The following is a 20947-nucleotide window of genomic DNA, read 5'->3' as shown; positions in this document are numbered from 1 at the left end:
TTGTGAGTGAAGACCACATAATCTTGGAGCCATGAAACCTTTTGTACAAACTGTTATAATGTACAAATGGTCTGTTCTTTCAAGAACTGGAAAGAGCTTGGGCAAAGTAAACTCACTATCTCTCTCTCTTTCTCTCTGTGTCTTTTTTTTGGGGGTAAATCTTGTGCAAAGTAAACTCGTGCAGTTGATTGAACAAATTATATAAAACATAAATGTCCTAAATTACAAGCACATAATAACATAAATGTCAAAACATACAAGCACATACGTCGACAATTTTGCCTTATGAAACTAAAAATAGTCGTCAGTCCACGATGAATCAAAGCTGTTAATTCGTACCAAGTTGGACGGGAATAGGATAAAGCTCGATAACTTTGAAAAAGCTACGGTTTAGCTACATAACTCCCCCCAACAAAGCTTACAACTTTCATTGAATTGTGCTCTTTTAAAAGCAACAAAATTTCAAAAAGTGCGGAGTTGGAATCCCATTTTAACTAAGGATTCTTGTGGTTTATATAATATAGGAGAGATTGTTCTCTACGCTTTATATTACAATGACTGAAACTACGTACATATATATATATACACATATAAATGCATTTTGTTGAATTCAAACGCAATTACAATCCCATCAACTAAAAAAGTTCACGCAAAACAAATGGTGAACACAAAAAGGACCTCTCACTCTGTTTCATGGTGCAGAGCTTGAAAAGGGCTGGACCAGCAACTTTCCAAGCAAACCCACAATTTGGAATACATGTTTCACTCTTAGCATAATCATATACCAAATGATATATAGCAACAGCCTCATTGTTTATATCTTCTGTGTTTCTTTTACTTTCTTCGAATTCCTCAGCTTCATACAGTATCTGCAGCATGAAGCACAGTTAGCATATATAACAAGAAACTCAAGTGTGTTGATCTCCCAATCTTAGTAAGCATATTGTTTTTCATGATAAACAATAACAAAACTTGAGAATATCACCTTCTTATAATTCTTTATGACCAGGTCAGCAGCCTCATTTTTGCAATCCCTATCCTTGTTTTTCAAGGCAATGCTCATCTCGGCCCTATACCGGTCATAATGTTCCTTCCATTTTGTGAAGCAGGCTTCAGGTACTTCAACATCAAAACAAGGAAGCTTCGAGATCTCTGAATGTCATGAAAGGAAGGATGCAACAGTTGTCTCAATAACAGTTTTCCTTTTATAAGTGATTTTATAACAATAGGATGTTCAAATCAGAATTTGTGAAGGTCTATAGTGCATCATCATTCACATAGAAAAGAGCCTTACAGTCACCACAATCTCTCTCTCAGGAAGATTTTAATTCGGGTGGACATACCATGCGCAGATAGAAAATTACAACATTAGTTGAGAGAATCCTAACCTTCGTTCGAAAGATCTTGTGCTTGATACGAATCCACAACATCATAAATTAATCCTAAAATGGAAGTAGACCGGTAAGAATTCGTCTTTTTCAAAAAATGAGGAAACATTTTCACTCTCAGTTCATCGGGAACTTCAACCTGTTAAACACAAATTAGGACCAAGTTACAGTATAGAGGCAACTGCGATGCAACAATGCAAGGAAAAAGGGATCATGCAATGAGGCATTAACAAATATTGCATGTTCCTGAATGAAGCCGGGGAATGAGCTATATTGCTGTTAAGTCTCTGGAATGTTATTCCATGTACTTGAGCATGGACAACAAATGCTCGACCAAACTGGCATGAGCATGGCATCTAGGGCTTCAGACTGGAAGCAGCCTCTACCCCTTGGTGCAAGAAAGAGCCTGAAAGATCCCTCCAGTCAAGATGGTAGATATTAAGAATCTCTATAAAAAGTTAATATCAGTATATTAAAAGGGCCATTATGTCTTTAGCTATAATTTCTAGCCGTTGAGGACAAACTAAAATGATTCTACAAAGTGTTGCTCAAAAGATTAGCTAAATGAACAGAATGGGTGGGGCAAAAAATAAAGGCATGATTGAGCTTCATCCAACTCACCACTAGGTAGCCACAAAAAATTATGGATAAACAGACCTAAATTCACAAGTAACAAAAAAGTTAATTTACCCAACTAGCATGGGAAACTAGATTAGAATTATACTTGATTGGTAAAAATGTTCTCTCAATGAGATAGGAAGCTTCCATTTCTCACAAGTTGCTGTACCCAGATTGTCTCCCACCCAGACAATTGATACACATCAGTGAGAGAACTTGTTTGCTTAGCGAGATCAAGGCCCTATTGTAATGCTAATAAATTTGCAATGACTGTTGTGAAGAAATAACAAATTAAGCCAGTCCTCTATAGCTAATGGAGGACTGATTGAACCCAATCCATTCTATAGTAAAACAGAAGATTTTAAGTTCAAACAATTCATTGTCTGGGTTGTCCAGGCTTGCTCATAGAAATATATCAATCAAAGAATAATTAGGCCAATTTAATGTAAACACACTGGAAGAAATAACAGTTAACAACACCCAAATTGACGCAACAAAGTATACACCAATGTTGTGCAACAAGATGCTCAAGTTGAAACTAACCTCTCCACCACTTTTGGGTGCATCCACAGCATCATAGTATATATCAATCAATCGAAGTATGTTCTTCTTGACAAGATTCTTTTCTTCAACATCATCACTGCCTAGTGTCAAAAACCGATCCATCAATGCCAACCAGCTATAAGCAGCCTCACTTATAGCGAAACTGAAAATAGCATAAACCATTTCAGATATAGACATCACAACACTCACGGTGGATAAGATGTGAGATATTGTGCGTAAATTTCAAAATAAATAATAACTTATAATAACTTGAAGGGTAAATCATAACACAAACCATGTCCAAGACTACTGCCTCTAGTACCAACATCAAGAGAGGTTTGAACATCGTTAAGTGGAAAAAATGGTGATGCATGACTAAAAGGATGAACAGTTAATGTATTAACATGACAAAGCTCATTAACAATTAGATTGACTAAGAACATTCATAATTGTTAGTTTTTTTCCCTTTATGGTCAAAGACATCCATGCTTGTTTATGAAATCAAGATCTTTGATTCTATTATTTTTGTTCTGCTGAGAAATAGCCACAGATTGTACAAGACTATGGTGCTTGCAGTTTAACCAGAACCTGTACATTATAAAACGAAAAAGATTAGAAGTTCAGTGCGTCAGTCTAAAAAGCCTACCTTGGCTGAAATCTAGTTTTGAGGAACAGTTTAAAAAACTCATCATCCAATTCTTCATCTGAAAATAGATTTGGCTTCTTACTGGCAACCTTAGGCATTGAGGAAGAAGGAATCCAAGGTTCACTCGGTTTGAAGTATTCCAATAGCTGAAAGCAATTACAATAACAAGTAATCAATAAAATAAATCATAATAATACCAGTGATTTATGAAATAAATCAATAAACAAAAAAAGGTATATGAAATAAATCAGTCGCACAAATATTTGGCCTTTTGGACCTTTAACCCATTGTGGATCCAACATCAACTAGAACTACTTGAATAGCAGAAAAAACTACACCAACAACACTCAACTTTTTAAGGGATCTAAGCATAAGCTAATCTACTTAAGGCTGTTCCAAAGACGATCACATCAACATCAAATCACCAATTGAACGCAACAAAGACCATTCAATTAATTTCAAAAATACTCCATGCTCCTGTCAACAGAACTAAAATTATTGACTACTCTAAGCTAGAAAAACTTTCAAATCTATTAGATTAGGTAAGCATGACATTCATAGAATCTTAAAACCAAAATCACAAAAAATAAAGATCAGGCAATATGAAAAAATATTTTTGAATTCTGAATCTGTTATTTCTTATTTCATGCATGCCTTACAATTGGAGACTATGGAAGGTATAACAGGACATTGTCCACTAACACTACTTGTGGAGAGTCTAGTCATCCAACATGCCTCATGAGCTCAATATTCAATGCTTACATCGAGAAAAAACAATTCATAAATAAAATGTAACCTAAAGGAAAGGAGAGGGAAAGGGGAGTTGAAGAAAAAACAGTACGATGAAAGTAACATGTCGAATGAACACCTGTGGGGGGAAGAAAAAAGCATTTGAAAACCAAAATAAAATTGCTGTTTATGATGTAAGTCATCTATTCAAAGAATGGTGTACTCAGCAGTTGAAACCACTATTCTCAAGATTGGGTGAAGAACCAGAAGTAGAAAAGATCAAGAGGTTTTGTCTTCTTTTTTTCCTTTTTCTTTCTTTCTTCTTCCATTTTTTTTTTTTTTTTTTTTTGGTTCATTAACAACTTAGAAAAAAATGGAATAGAAACAAATTCTTTAGAGCATGTGAATAGAACAGAATCCAAAACTTGGAAAAGCAACTTTAGCCTCCATTATCTAATTTGCTTGACAACAGAAGTGAAGGTAAATGCTAACCTGTGGGTTGCGTGATATCCAGTACATGTCACCATCAAAATCACCTCTAGCGATTTCATAAGCTATTGACCGTGGACCTTTGCGAGAGAAGAATATAGCATATTTGGAATTTCCAACAAAAGATTCCAACTCCTCCACAAAGATAGCTTTTAAAACATGAATATCTCCAAAGTGTGAACCAGGATTCCTGTACACTAGTACCTTCCCCGAAACATGTCCATTGTCACTGCATATATCAATAGGCCAAAATATGAAACAAAAAGAAGAGATCAAAGAGTAAGAATAAGAGGACTTAGTTCATTAAGATAAAACTCATCACACGCAGATTACAAAATACCATATTAAAAATAAAATAACAAAAAGGTAAAGCACATTTCAATCTTGGACAAGACTAGTTAATAGCGTAAAATATTATATCAAGAAATATAATTACTTCTATGTAAAACAATATAGAGAACTTTACATGTTCATTACCAAACTTATCAAATTAATAGCATGTATCATAAATTTTTCCCATGCTCTTTTTAAATTAGTATAATTTCACCTGTAACAGCTGATGCTTCTAAATGACTGGAATCTTTTTTTTATTATTTTTTATTATTTTATATATATATATATATATATATATAGAAAAGGTGTTGTCTAGGTATAAGGATTCTTAACCAAATTAATAAAGCCAAAAAATTGTTTCCATTACTAATGAAATTGAGGCAATCAATTGATAAGTTAGAGCCTCTAAATCTTGATCAGATGGTTTTCATGGACTTGTCAATGTTTTGCCCTTCCAGTGGCATATTTTTCAAAATATTGTTTTAACATTGGACAGCTGTTAATAAACATTAATCCTTGTGAGAAGCACTGGGATAGAAGAGAGAGGAGCTGAATCTAAATTGATTGTAGTGATATATAACAAACATGCCTGCAAATAGTAAGTATACTAACCCAATCTCATAAGCACATTTATTTGTTATACCACTTCTAATTCAAGAAATCATGTCTTTTACTCCATTGGCAGGAATTTAAACTGAATCTAGCACGTGGCCATAGAATGAAAACTTTAAATTGAAGCAGGCTATCTCTAACTAAATACAACTATCATCCTAAGAATTTAAAGAAGTTCTTATTACAATTCTAAAAAAACTTTATACAGTATCACTTTTTACACACTAGCATTTGAATATATAAAAAATATAAAATAACTTTAACAGTATTTCTAATATCTAAAATATCCCACAATTTATAGAATCTTAACTAAGACAAAAAACACTTTTTTTTTCCCCCCACAAATCAAACAACACTCTATAAAAACTTGTCACAATACTGTTGGACGAAACTAACGGTCATGGAAATTCCACAAAATTTTATTTTCAATTAAAATACTTTGGGATAATGGAAAGATGTATTCGTTAGAGTATTCAGTTTCAAAATTATGAACATCTTTAAAAATGTTCGTTCGTATATTTCTGAATACATTTGAGATATTTAATCACATACTTCTGAACGTATTTGAGATGTTTGTCTTTGAAAACATTCAATCAAATGAAATTGAGATGTTCAGTTATATACTTCTAAACACACTGAGATATTCATATTTAAAAAAGTTAGACCGCATACTTTTAACACATTTGAAATGTTCAATCCTATACTTCTAAATACAAATATATTTAATTCATAGATATTCTTAATAATTTTAAATGGAGATAAAAATATAAATTCATAATGGGACGGTATAAAGTTCATTTGGTAGTGCAACTAGAACTTCTCAAAATTTAAACCAAATAATTTTACCAAACGATGAAGCAGATGGCCAACTTTGAGAAAAATAAAAAATAAAAATTAATGAGGTCCACTTGCAAATATAAATGGGACACAAAGTAAGCCAATAAAACAATGACAAATTAGTTGATATCCTAATTTTGGTAAACTTATTTGGTTCTCATAGTGTTACTGAATTTATATGTTTTAGCAAATGATAGTATGAAGTCAAGAAGTAGGAAGGGTAAGCATGGTAGAGATGGTACATACAGCACAATGCAAACTTCATTGCTTTCAAGTTTTCCGGTTGGATCAACTGTCCCCATCAAATAATAACATTCAGGGACATAGAGCCTCCCTTCTTTAAGACTCTTCTTTTCCTCTTTCATTAGTATTGAAAGACGATACTGCAACCATGATTCTTCAAGAGGAATACCAGATAAAATCATTCTTGCAACAGTAAAATTGTCATCAATATCACCATACCTGATTGCAACTGAAGAACAAGCAACGAATTCAAAGAAATCCATCAAGAAATAGGTAGTGTTGCAACGAAGTAAATGGATACAGGTTATTCAGATCACTTAGAAATTGTGAAAAGTGAACAAGAAATTAAAATTCAAATATTAAGAATGGAGAACCTTAATGCCAATAACACTTCAAACATATAAAGGCACTAATTGCAGGAAAACCAATTCATAAGTCCCAAGCACAGAAAAAATAATAAATAAAAACCTTTGAGTGCCACACGCTTGTTGCTGAAAGCAGCATGAGTATCTTGCAGAGCATTTTGAAGTACGTTCAAGAAATACTCGTTTGGAACTCCCCCATGGCTCAGAAGAGCAATCAAGTTCCTCGATAAATATGTTTTCTTAGGAGGATTGCTGGAGAAAATTTTACAAGTTACATCTCACCTCAAGAATAAAACAGAGCACCGCAAAGTATGTAATTTTCTCTTTAACAATAAATTGTATCATGTAATTTCTCTTCAAAGATGTCATGAGGTGAAAAGCTCTTTATTATTATTTTTAACAATTCTTTTTGTAAAAGATGCTAGAGGATGCTCAATTAGTTCTTCTGGCTTTATATGTTATTTAATTACTTCAGAGACTGGTATAAGTTCAACTAAATTTATTTCAAGGGCAGGTTTCTCTCGGTATATTTACCATTTGAATTGAAAACTAAAAATAATGCAGGTAAACCTTCTTTTTTCCATCAAATATATACTCATTATCATATTGTTTCCAATATGCTTCATATTGTTTTTCCGCATCTAATCCACCATGACTATAGCTCTCCCAAACCACAAGAAAAATTACCTACAACAATTGTTCAACAACTAATTGAAATATAATTTAGACAATTATTCTCTCCTTTTTTTTTTTTAATTTTTTTTCTTTCTTTCTTTTTTATTTTTTTTTTTTATTATTTTTTTAATGTTACTGAAAGTTGAATACAGGTACTGGTTTGAAACAAATTAGCAACAAACAGCTACTGAAGAGAACACATGAACTCATATACAGAGATTAGATGTATGAAAAACCGGTTCCATATCAACTGCAATTAATGTGTTCTTACAGTGAAGTAAACGCACATGTTGAATATACCTCGTCCCAACAATTTCCATTGAGTTTGCAGTTTGATTATTTGAAAGTCTTTCATCCCTCTCAACTTTAACCATTAAATCTCGAATCTGCATTGTTCTTGGGGGAAGCTGAAAAAAACAGAACCCATCTTCTTAAAAATAAGAAAATAAAATGAAAACTAAAGATAAATAAATTAATATATATATATATATATATTTATATATCAAACTAAGAACCTTCTGTTAATTTTGCAGAACTATCAACATTAAAACGTGTCAATAAGTCTGGATTACTCTCATACACTTCATAGGTGAAACTGAAACTACATTTACCAGGTGAGAATTATCACTTTAACATGAACTAATAAGGAAAGAATATCTGAACAAATAATATTATATACAAAGATCCTATCAATTAAATTAGGCTCTTGGAGACACCAACTTAGAGGTGACATCCTATGATTATACAAAGTCAGAAAATCAAACTGATCATAACCAAAGTACAGTGTGATATTTAGCAACCAAATAGCGAACAAGCCAGGTCAACTCCCTCATTCTTCTGTTTGCGATGTTTTCCTTCTCCATGTCAAACTTTCCTTTATAGGGACAAAACCTAAACCAACGAATCTAAATAAAGAAGTTACCCATTCCCAGTGTCTTCGGATCACACTGAACTTAGAGGTCGACATCTGCCCCATATGTCACTATAAACCTAGATGCATTATTCAATATCCAAAGAATTTATGAGGATAACGTAAAACACATGTTTTTACAGAGAAAATAAAGCAAATCAAGAAAACTTTTTTCTAGGTCCATCTATTTTAAGCTTTATTATTCTTTTATTTACAAAATGATGGGTTTAATAATTATTTATTGCGACCTTTTTTTTTATATTTATTATTACTATTATTATTATTATTATTTTTTTTTTTTAACATTGGATCCTCTTAAGTTATATAAATCCAGAGCATCACAAACAAATTTGCAATATTTAGAAGCTTGCAAATAAAAGACCTTGCTCACTTAAAGATGCAATTTCAGAGAGGAAAGTCATTTCATTAGCTATGAAAGAAAATGGAAAATCAATGTACCTTCTTGTTTACTAGAAATGTTCCCTTCACAGCATAACCATTGTTAAAGAGACGGAACTGTATCAACAGAGGCTAGAGAAGAGGGAAGAGGAGTAAATGAAAAATGAGAATGAGTTGTACGACCAAATGTAACATACACCACAACAGTACCTAAAATGTTGAAAAGCAAACAGAACTTCAAGACATACCGGTTCCCGAGTTTTGAATTTTGGCTGCTTTGTCTCCAAAACTTTGTCCTTGTGTTCATCAACATTGAGAATTCTCTAACATCACAAGGAAAAAGATAAATTCGTGCACACAGAAAATGAGAAAACTATTAATGTATGAAAAGAACAATAAATTCATGCACACAGAAAATAAGAAAACCATTAATATATGAAAAGAACAGTGCAGAAGAGAGTGCAATTAGTAAAAACCTCAGCATCTTCTTTACCGAGACACTCTCCTGTCTGTAAATTATTTGGGCACAATAAAGCCAAGTCCTCAGATATAAACCCTGTGCCATCGGTATGTATAAGAGGTTTCTCATCTCTAAAGATAAGGTTTTTATGTTCATCCTGCAAACCAAAAGAATGTACACCCAAAAAAAAAAAAAAAAAAAAAAAAGGAATCATATTGAACTTCAAATATTTTAAAAGATAGGAATTATGTCAAACGAACAATCCAAGGATCATACCTTGCAATATTCATCCCTAATTCTTTGAACATTTACAGATGATAATTCAGTCTCTAGGCTGATTGTTTTTGACAAAATGAGTGAAAGCCTGAAACTCTCAAGAAGGATGATAGTACATAATTATTCAAGATATTTCTCGGATGCAAATAAAAAATTATGCATATGACAAGCATACCTTGCCATATAGGTGGGGACACTAGACACCATATGTGCATGCATAAAATAGCATCTTGCTTCTGCAACTGTCATATTTGACAATTTATATGATCCCATTTTGTCAATAAATGCCTCTGTCTCCATGCGAACAAAATAACATTTTACCGGTGATGAAGTTGGATTTTTCTTCCTTTTTTCTTTGCCTCCATCTTTAAAGACTGATACATTTCCATATTAAGTTAAGATCCAAGAAAATTATGAATCATAGTACAATATCAACAAGTCAGTCCAGATGCCTGAATGTCATGTTAGATCAAGTAAATCATAATAGTCAAAGAGAGGTAAACCAGTTTGAAAAAAGAAGCAAATATAAATAAATAAATAAATTAAAAGTGGAAATGTAAATTCCAAATAGAAGTAAAAAATTATATGAAGTATCACTGGACAAATAATGATGTGATATACGATACATGAGAACAAGATATATTTGACTATTCAAAATTCACCACATTCATATAGAAATAAAAAAAGGCATACCAAAAAAACGATACCGACGTAAGCCAACAAGAATCCCTTCTTTCGCAATCTTGCTATATGCATCATAGTAATAGTCAAGCGGATGCGTTTCTTTGATCTCTCCATCAAATTTAACCATCAAAACATTGTCATCTCCTAAAACCTTTTGCAGGTGAGTAGTTGTTTTGCTCAAATAGGGTCCCTGAATTACATTTTAAAACAAATTGATACCATTAATAATGCTAGAGATACAACGTCATCTGAGCGGCAAACCGGATGCAGTAATACCAATATGAAAATATTACCACTAAAAACAAATGAATTCACATAACCAAATTCATACTTTTCATTTTGTTTAGAAGCTTTCAAGAAGCAACTTTCATTAAAAATAAAAAATTGCAAATATCTTGAGCACAGAAAAAAGGTTTCAAGTTCAAGCTCTCAGAAAAACCATAATCAAATGATTTTCACTCGAAACCTAAGACAAAAAGGAAGTACCAATGAAAAACTCATTTTGATGTGCTTCAGCATGATTTTCTGTCAATGTCACCCATGAAATCAAGCCTAAAGTGTTCAAAGTCCTCTTATGGAACAAACTATGACAGTACAAGTTTTTTTTACTTTGGCGTATGTAATTTTAAGACAGCTCAAGAACTAACCCATTTGCATCCAAGTTGTTTTACCCACATGCTCAGTAGAATGTAACATGTTGATAATTGATACCAAACCTATGATTTGATTTTAAGCTAAAATGACCCTCTACGCAGCTTCCTTCAGTCTCCTTCCCAAATTTTTCTGCTACAGTAAATGAGACAGGAATTGCTCTTTTCATGATAGAAGTCAATATTATGCATGTATATAAATAAATATATGTGAGCTGTGCGTATGCATCAATGTCATCATATATATAATGGGGAGACTAACCTTGAAACTGATATTCCCATCCCGAGAAACGTGACAATGGTAGATATGGGTTTTTCCAGAATCCCAATCTAGATGCTGCAATAAACGAAATTCAAATAATTAGCATAAAACATTGCAAATCACACTACGATGGGATAATTCCTATAATAAATAAACTGAGACTGATGGTAAACATAGTCGTGTATTAAATCTCTAAACTCTAAAAACACACGGAACTTTGCAACAAGATACTTAAACTGACATTCAACCACACGCACCACATGTAAGCAGATAAATACAACAACCCATTAACTTCTACAAACATTTGATACATTTTGGATCTGAACTGTAAATAGTAATAGGGATAATACGATTCCAACTTCTAATCACAGTAGCTAAACTTTAGATTTATTTAATCTATAACAAAATGGAATCTTCAATGTAATTTAAGAAAATATCCAGACATTCGCAATCTTTTATAACTCACATTGTTTTGTACCTTTTTCTTTCTTTTTTTAAGATTTTTACTTGGCTGGGTTACCTAGATTGACTAGTCTAATGTAACAAACAAACATGCACAACAATTTGAATATCTATATATATATATATATATAGCGAGCTCGCATTGTTTTGTACCTTGATTTTTTTCATTTTTCAATTTTTTTTTTTTAACAGATTTTTACTTGGCTGGGTTACCTAGATTGACTGGTCTAATGTTACAAACAAACAAACACAACAACTTGAATATATGTAACAGAGCCAAAAAAAAAAAAAACAACTTGAATATATATATATATATATATATATATTATAGCTAGCTCAACCAAACCAAAAAGGCCACGAGCTCAAGTTTCTACAGTTTACTAAAGCCATTAAACAGAGAGAGAGGAAAAGGCAAGGGACCCAATTTAAAATGAAAGAAGTCCAAATAGTCTTTTTCCCAAATGAGTAGAGGGATTGAGGAAAACTAACTTAACCAGTCAATATTTTGACTTAAGGAAAAGCGAAAATAATCACCATTCTTCTGTCTCCTCTGAGAACATATCTTTGTCCTAAGTCTTCCCATACTCTCTGCTCAAACTTTATCATTGGTAAATCTCTCAACCTCCTGATTTCCTCAGCTGCTATTACAGTCTGCAGCTCTTTCCTATAAACAATAATAACAATAAAATCACAGTTAAATAGAACCCAACCCACAACTCAACAAGTAGAAAAACAAAGGAAAACTTTCACATAGATACATACCCACCACTGTAACTTAAAATAAGAAATTGCTTTCTGAATTCCAACTCTCCCAGAGCTTCCAACAGGGCTCGTCCCCTTTCTCTCGGAAGCTCTGTAACCATAGAGTTAGGGACAGTCTCGCTTGTGCTTGATATAGAATCTGCCCCATTAGAAAAACAAAAAAGTTAAGCAACTTTCAAAGACAACGATTAATTACCCCAAAAAAAAAAAAAAAAATAGAGTTGGTAAAAATTGTGACCCGGTGGGGTTCTATGGAGACGGGCTTCAACCGGAGGAGGAGTCCGAGGGGAAAAATAAGAGGGAATCTCCGTCGGAGAATGAGAAATGGGAGAGATATCCTTCTTCGAAGGCGACGAAGAAGGAGAAGAAGAATAAGAATTCGGGTTGTATTGCTCTTTGAGCAAGTAGTAGATGAAGGCACTGAGGTTTTTCCTGATCCTTCTGGGTGCGATTTCATTAAGAAGCTGAAGAGAAGACTCTTCACCTACAGCCGCCAGCCTCCTTCTCACGTCGGCGCCTGGCGGCGTCTGGTTCTGTTCTATGCAGATTTTCTCAATCAATTGGTCCACCGATTGTGGAAGTGGGACTAACCTACAAGGATCGGCCATGGCTGATTTTTGTTTTCCGTACAGATATATATATATATAGAGAGAGAGAGAGAGAGAAAGAGATATTCAAAAAAAGAATGAAAGTGTTAACGGGCAAAACCGGATGTAATTTCTTTCCCGCTCCTTTTGCTCTGTGTGTCGGTGTGAGACCGTAAAGGAAGGAAATGTGCTTTTCATTTTGCAACGGTGGTCAATTTGATTAATCTTGTTTTTTTTTTTTTTTTTTGGGTTACATAATTAAATTAATGTTAATTAATCAATAATATATTTTTTTTTAAACTTCATTTTTATAGTTATAAAGTAAAAAATTATAAAAATATTAATAAAAAGCATTTATTTTTGGATGTTTAATTTTTTTTTAAAAAAATAGTTTTATTTTTTTCCATTAACAATAAAGTATAGTTAAGCAATTTAATTAACTGCTCTAAAAAAAATTACTTTTTTTAAAATATTTGGATGAACTATAAAACATTAATATATAATAAAATATATTCGATTTACAATTATCATTTTCATACAGCATTATGATCTTGATATAGATTTTATTAATATGGATGTTAATTAATGGTAAAATTCAAAAATAAAATGTTAAAATTATAATAAAATAAATCTATTCATATCATATGGATGTAATAATTTTAGCATGGTTTATAAAAAAAAAAAAAATTGACAATTTTAGTATTAAATTATAATATTAAAAATTAAAATTTAAAAATCGCAGCAATTTAATTTATAGTTTTTTTTAAACAAAAAAAAAATGATATTAATAACATATTTTGTTCTTAAATTAAAAAAGATAGTACTTTAACTATATAATTATATTCATTTTTTACAGCCATGAGAAAAATATACAACTAGTATGTAACTATCGACTTAAATATTGTCTAAAAGCAATAGATTTTTATGCAATGTAAAATTTACTCTCTAGTTTTTTTTTTATTTTTACCTTGAAGAAAAATTAAATCTCCGGTTAATCGATTGTAAGAACATAACTCGCTAGTCCATACATACTTTTCCTGGTTTTCATTTTTAATATTATAAACTAAACTCTGGAACAGTATAAATTAAATTCTGGAACACTATATTTAAAAAAGTCCAAAAGAAATAGCACCGAGTAGATAAAGTTGAAAGCTTTTGAATTTTGCGATAAGAATATGACTTTTTTTTTTTTGATATGACTTTAAGGCAGAGAATCTTTGATTGAATCCCCGGTCTTTTCGGTGTTAATCATAAAATTTTGTAGGCTTAAAGAAAACTGTGTAACGCCCTATTCCCTAGTATCGTAGGGAATTGATAATCTTACTGATATTTTATTTCAAATAATCTTAGTGTTAAGCACTATTTAAAATAGAAAAATATTTCCACAAATTTCTATAAAATTTTTAATTTTTAAATATAATAAAAAAATTAACTATCAAATAAAAATAGATATAATTCATATAATATTTATTAAAATTTTAATATTTTTTCGTAATTTTTATGAATATTTTTATTATAATATTTGTATCAAATATTTCACAATTTGATTAAAAATTTATAATTTTTATGAAATTTTTTGAAAGTTTTATAAAATTTTTATAAAAATTTTAGAAATATTTATGATTGTTTTGTTAAATTTTTTTTATCCAAAATTTTTATAAATATTATTAATATTTAGAAAAATATTTTTATTAAATTAATGTTATTGATAATTTTGTAATTGTTTTTCAATACTCAAGCAAATAAAAATAAATAAAAAATCATATTTATCAAACAATATCCAAAATTGTATTAGACAAGTCTACTAATTATATTTTTAGAAAAAAAATTAATATTATAAATTACAAGTTTACCTATTTATTATTATTTTTTTAATAATAAATCAAATATTTGTATAAATATTACAAAATAGATAAAAATTAGAACATAAATAAAAATTGAAAGATATGCAGGAAATGTATTTTATGCAAATTAAGGTTTAAAATTTCAATATCAATATTTTATGCAAATTAAGGTTTAAAATTTCAATATCAATGATATTTAATACATGCAAGTTTAACTTTCAAATATTTATATGGATGGTATATTAACAATTACAGACAAAATTATCAAAAAATATATATTTTAATAATTATTTTTTATATTTTATAGTTTAAAATAAAAAGCAAAAAATACAAATAATTCTCAATCACCCAAAGCTTTTTCATAGTATTAAAATAATATTTATAAAATATAATGTAATTGTAATAATTATCTTGTATCGCTTAATTATAAATAATTTCTGTTTGCATTTTTTATTAATAATATTATTTTATTATTATTAATACTTATTATAAATCGATTGGGTAACAATCTATATGATAATTTAATAATTGAATTTGTATTTATATATTTTAACACAAAAATTTAATAAGTTGGATTTAAATAAAAATTTTTTTAGTACAACGATAGAATACGAACATGACATAACATAATACAATACATTACCGGATCTTCTTTAACGGCATGTTTGGATAAAGATAAAGTTAGTAGGAATCTAATTTTCTTGGAAAAGTGATAATTTTTTTTTGTTTGGATACTTACTGTGAAGTGGAAATGTGTGGGCCCAAGAATTAGATTCCACAAATGTAGGAAAAATATATGGAAAAGTTGTTCGCATCAATATATATGTTATTTTGAAAATATCAAAGAAAATAATTTTAATTTTTTTTAAATAGATATTTACCCTTAATTTATTATACAATATTAAATTTAATTACTTATCAATCCCAATTTTCCTGTTACTCACCAAACAGATAAAAAAAATATAATTATCAAGAAACTAAATTCAGAAAATCGATTTCCCTCTCAACTTTGATACTTCTCAAACACCTCATATATATATATATATATATATATATATACATTATCTGGCCCTATCCTTGCTAGGCCATGCAATTGCGACCCAGAAGAGAGTACCTTCCAATACCAATTCGAGATTCTCTTTAAAGCAAAAGATAAAAAACAATATATCAAAATAATTACTTTTGATTGGGAAGAAAAATTTCAGGACTTATCTTCTTCGGTTACAAAATCTACAAATTAGGTCCTATTTTTTGTTTATTGCTTTTTGCTGGGAAAGAAAAATTCAAGACTTTATCTTCTTTGATTAGAAGTCTACAAATTAGGCTATACTTTAATACTAGGTTTTCCTTCCTCCATAACCATAAGTCCTGTTGGGTTTTACTTTATCCTCAATGCATTTCACAATTAGAGAAAATAAAAGTGATCTAAAATAAATCTATCCCATCTTTACGTGGGAATAGTCTCACAAAATGTAGATAAATTATTACTCTTCGGTACTTTTATATTATATTACAATATATCTATATAAAAGTTGAAGAGATCAATCAAAAATCTTTTGGAAAAGTGACCACCTTTGGAGAAAAGTTATGCCCTTTCAAAGTTTTCCGATCGTTTTACGCATTCTTTTCTCGCTCGCCCCATTCCTTGTGTTCCTCGTTTCTGCCATTCCATCACTTTGGCTTGTGTCTCTTCAAGAGACGATCGAATCGAGTGGTCGCAAGCCAAAAACGGCCAGACATAACTTAGCTCGGCCACACATAAGTTAGCTCGGCCAGATAGAACTTAGCTCGGCCAGACACAACTTAGCTCGGCCAGACATCAGTTAGCTCGGCCAGACACAACTTAGCTCGGCCAGACATAAGTTAGCTCGGACATAGATCAGTTAGCTCGGCCAGACACAACTTAGCTCGGACAGACATCAGTTAGCTCGGCCAGACACAACTTAGCTCGGCCAGACATCAGTTAGCTCGGTCAAACACAACTTAGCTCGGCCAGACATCAGTTAGCTCGGCCAGACACAACTTAGCTCGGCCAGACATTAGTTAGCTCGGCCAGACACAACTTAGCTTGGCCAGACATCAGTTAGCTCGGCCAGACACAACTTAGCTCGGACAGACGTCAGTTAGCTCGGCCAGACACAACTTAGCTCGGCCAGACACAACTTAGCTCGGATAGATGTCAGTTAGCTCGGCCAGACACAACTTAGCTCGGACAGACGTCAGTTAGCTCGGCCAGACACAACTTAGCTCGGCCAGACATAACTTAGCTCGGCCAGACATCAGTTAGCTCGGCCAGACACAACTTAGCTCGGCCAGACATCAGTTAGCTAGGCTAGACACAACTTAGCTCGGACAGACATCAGTTAGTTCGGACAGACACAACTTAGCTCGGACAGACATCAGTTAGTTCGGCTAGACACAACTTAGCTCGGCCAGACACAACTTAGCTCGGACAGACATCAGTTAGCTCGGCCAGACATCAATTAGCTCGGCCAGACACAACTTAGCTCGGATAGACATCAGTTAGCTCGGCCAAACACAACTTAGCTCGGACAGACATCAGTTAGCTCGGCCAGACACAACTTAGCTCGGATAAAGACAACTTAGCTCGGCCAGACATCAGTTAGCTCGGCCAGACACAACTTAGCTCGGTCAGACATCAGTTAGCTCGGCCAGACACAACTTAGTTCGGACAGACATCAGTTAGCTCGGCCAAACACAAGTTAGCTCAGACAGACATTAGTTAGCTCGGATAGGCCATAAGTTAGCTCGGACATCAGGCAGACATAAGTTAGCTCGGTTGAAGAAATAATTCCACCTAAATGTCAAAGTCAACTCATTACCTAATTTGCGATTGATTTTCTTTCTTTTTGGGTTTATATTTATTTATTTTCTGGACAAATAACTTTAAGAAGGTTTTTATTTTATTGTAAATTAATTAATTCCTAATTTAATATAAAGGAATTAATTAATCAAACTTAGATTAGGAAAGGAAGTATAGTTGCAGCCAACTAGGATTCTTTGTGTGTGGCCGGTTTTACCTAGAGTTTTTAGGGTTTATTTTATTTATTTCAAAGCCTATTTAAAGGCTTAGTTATCAATAAGAACTAACTTTGATTTGATTGAGAAAATACTTGTGAGATTAATTATGTATTTGTTCTTTGAGAACACCTAAAACACCATTAGAGAATTGGTTGTTTTAGTTTAACTTATCAATAGGTTTTCCATCCCCTATTGTGACGTCTACATTATACCAAGGTTTCTAACCACAGGTTGGTTAAAGGTTGAGGTCAATTTCATTAGAACTTGAACTTAATTAAGATCCGAGCTAATATAATATAGGTTTAGGAGCAGATCGTCCTAGGTTCGTATCAGTTGGAAGTGTTCTTACTTTAAAATTATATGATGCGATTTGGATATTAAATTTATGAAAAACTTGGGATAAAATGATTAATTTTTTTATGTTTGTTAATAATTTAAAATTAAATACTTCTAAACAAATTGAAAAATATTAATTAAAAAAACTAATTTAATAAATTTTTAATTCAAACTTTTCCATATTATTTAAAAACTATTAAATATTCAAATTTTAATCCAAACCACGTGATCTCACTAGGCCATACCTAATATCTCTATAAATGTCATCCCGTTCATATGCTTTTCAAAACAATTCCACGACAAACTTTCGATAAAGCTTTAAAATTTTAATTTTTTTTGTATATTATAAATTATGTGGACAGTTTGGGCAAGGTGGGGGCTAATTATTGGACCCTTCCTACACCCAAAGTCTTATGAAAATGATTACATAAGATATACATTATCCATAAAAAAACAAATACTTTTTCGTTTTGTCTTTTCTTAAAAGAAAAAGGAAAAAGAAAGCGAAAATAGTAAAAAGAAAGATAAGAATCCAACTTTAAAAGTTAAAAACTTTTTTGGACTTGGTTCAATCCCAAAATAATAATAATAATAATATGACTTTTGGACTTAAACATAGATATTTTATTTATATTCAAACTCTATTAGAAAAGCTTGGCCAAATTAAAATATGTATATATATAAATATAAAAACTCTATTAGAAAAGTCTATGAGGACAATTATTTTTACACACTCTTATATGCATACTCCATGCAATTTCACCAAGTTCAAACACTCTCATATCTTGGTGTCGGAATATGTCTTTGCCTGACCGCTCAACGCCTCGTGACCGAGTTCTTAATTACTATTTTCTAGACTTACATATTGTGTTCTTACTATCATATGAATTATAATAGATCAAATATTAAAATCATAATTATTTTGGTAAAGTCGGATTAATGAAAAATTTATGTTATATAATTACTTTGATAAAATTGGACTAATGAAAGCTACCTGTTGATCGCAAGGCCAACGCAATACCATGGCTAATCTGCAGTCCAATATCAAAGAAATGGTACAGTAATTCGCTCGGATAGTTTTAGAGATTTTTATTTGAAAAAACAAAAAACAAACAAACAAATTAACAAATACATGTGCATTGACACATGAAAACAGCTCCAAAGTACATGATGTTTTTAAATACTAGAGGTTTATTATTTTTGCACGAATATTTTAGTGGGCAACATTGAACATCTTATACTGTTCAATTGATGTGTTTAATTAGATGTAATTCATATGGAAATAATCAATTTTTTATCAGTGAAATATTGCCTACGCTTAAAGATAAGATGGGCAACATTGCAGCAGTAGAATAAAATTTATGTAATTTGATAACAAATGTTGTCATATTGGATAGGCCTCAATAATGCATTCTCTGGCTGGAAGTTTAATAATTTTGTAACGAGGAAAACCTCCTTCCTCCAACAGCTTCTTCCATTGCACCTCTGTTCTCTCTTTTCCGGTTGTAAATATCATCAGCGTTATATCTATCATGATTTGCGATTCCTTGAATATATTATCATCTTCCTCGTCAAGAACAATATCCACAATAATAACTTTTCCAGTATTTTCAGGTATTGCATTTCGACAATTTTTCAAAATTCTCACACATTCTTCATCACCCCAATCATGTAGTACGGTCTGCAATAAAAATATAATTAATTTTTGTTTCTCAACCAAAAAACAATAATAGAAATTAATTATTACCTTAAGCAAAACAGCATCTGCACTAGGAACACTCTCAAACATATTGCCTCCAATGTGAGTGACACCTTCATGGACAGGAGCTGTGGCAATGACATGTGGAAGATCGAAGTTGATGCCTTTGATTTGTGGATGGGATTTCACAATCTCATGCATAAGTCCTCCAGTTCCACCTCCAATGTCCACCAAAGATCCTATCTTACTAAGCTCATCTTCATATGCTGGCAAAAACACATCCACCAGAATTGGAACTGTGGTTGCCATTGCACTATTGAACAAGTTGTTGGACTCTTGATTTTTGGACATGAACTCCCAAATTTCACAACCGTTGGCCCTCTTAAATGCAAGTCCACCATCTTTCACACATTGGCTAAGATAATGCCATGAGTGAATCATCATTGGATAATTTTGGAACAATATGAATGGGACGAGGCTTGGTTTTGAGTCCCATAATATCGATCTAGATTGATGTGTGAGACCATATAATGTTTCACCACCGTCCGAAGGGCGATTCGCCGTGAAAATATTTTTGAAGACTAGAAATCTCATAATACGTTCGAGGTAGAAGATATTTGGAGATGAAGAATCGGTAATACCCGAAGCTATTTGTGACAAAGTGATTGGACTACCATGGGAGTGTATAATGTCAGCAATGCGAAGCTCTACTGCACATTTCAAAAGCATGGAGCTTGTGAAGGCACACATTTGCTGCCAAATTTCTGCTTGGCCTATTATTGATCGATCAACTTCTACTCTTTCCATTTTTTTTTTTTGGCTTTTTTGTTTTTATTTATTATTGCTTTGGCTAAGATTTCAAGACACGGGAGTAATGTGAAAAAGTTTATTGTGAATTACAATATATATACAATTTCCACGAGGGGTAGTGTTAGGAACCTTTTGCTTATTTTAGTTTTATCCTACTTACAATCATCTTAGATATGACCAAAAAAATCATCTTAGATATGACCAAAAAAATCATCTTAGATATGTGCAAATAAATTCACTCATGCTGATGTCATAATTTAATTTTCAAAAATAATAATGTTTTTTA

At 31.8% G+C, this 20947-nt stretch overlaps 2 protein-coding genes across 2 annotated transcripts; both read right to left on the bottom strand.

Moving 5' to 3' along the window:
* Window positions 1-315: 315 nt before the first annotated feature.
* On the bottom strand, window positions 316-13030 carry LOC125419682 (probable RNA-dependent RNA polymerase 3). Its single transcript, XM_048466125.2, has 19 exons — window positions 12582-13030; window positions 12344-12482; window positions 12116-12245; window positions 11120-11194; window positions 10217-10397; window positions 9699-9897; window positions 9524-9611; window positions 9264-9404; window positions 9036-9110; window positions 8848-8919; window positions 7779-7885; window positions 6907-7055; window positions 6442-6667; window positions 4417-4642; window positions 3196-3341; window positions 2550-2712; window positions 1389-1527; window positions 986-1152; window positions 316-869 (listed from the first exon to the last, which is right to left on the bottom strand). Exons 1-19 carry the CDS (start codon window positions 12949-12951, stop codon window positions 636-638), a joined length of 3027 nt encoding a protein of 1008 aa, XP_048322082.2. The 5' UTR covers window positions 12952-13030; the 3' UTR covers window positions 316-635.
* Window positions 13031-19244: 6214 nt separating this feature from the next.
* On the bottom strand, window positions 19245-20658 carry LOC125419533 (desmethylxanthohumol 6'-O-methyltransferase-like). The gene is made up of 2 exons (XM_048465735.2): window positions 19900-20658; window positions 19245-19833 (listed from the first exon to the last, which is right to left on the bottom strand). The coding sequence occupies exons 1-2, from the start codon at window positions 20656-20658 to the stop codon at window positions 19537-19539; spliced, it is 1056 nt and encodes a 351-aa protein (XP_048321692.2). The 3' UTR covers window positions 19245-19536.
* Window positions 20659-20947: the final 289 nt, after the last annotated feature.

This window comes from Ziziphus jujuba, chromosome 11 (genome assembly GCF_031755915.1).
Source record: "Ziziphus jujuba cultivar Dongzao chromosome 11, ASM3175591v1".
NCBI lineage: Eukaryota > Viridiplantae > Streptophyta > Magnoliopsida > Rosales > Rhamnaceae > Ziziphus > Ziziphus jujuba.
Note: the sequence above shows the minus strand (reverse complement) of the source record. Positions and strands in the feature narration are given on the sequence as shown.

Coding starts and splice junctions, on each gene's coding strand:
- LOC125419682 (XM_048466125.2), bottom strand. CDS start 12,951: ATGGCCGATCCTTGTAGGTTAGTCCCACTTCCACAATCGGTGGACCAA. Junction 11,195..12,115: donor TCAGAGGAGACAGAAGAATG/GTGATTATTTTC, acceptor CGTTTATTGCAG/CATCTAGATTGGGATTCTGG. Junction 2,713..3,195: donor AAAACTAGATTTCAGCCAAG/GTAGGCTTTTTA, acceptor TGCTATTTTCAG/TTTCGCTATAAGTGAGGCTG.
- LOC125419533 (XM_048465735.2), bottom strand. CDS start 20,658: ATGGAAAGAGTAGAAGTTGATCGATCAATAATAGGCCAAGCAGAAATT. Junction 19,834..19,899: donor CAGATGCTGTTTTGCTTAAG/GTAATAATTAAT, acceptor TTTTTATTGCAG/ACCGTACTACATGATTGGGG.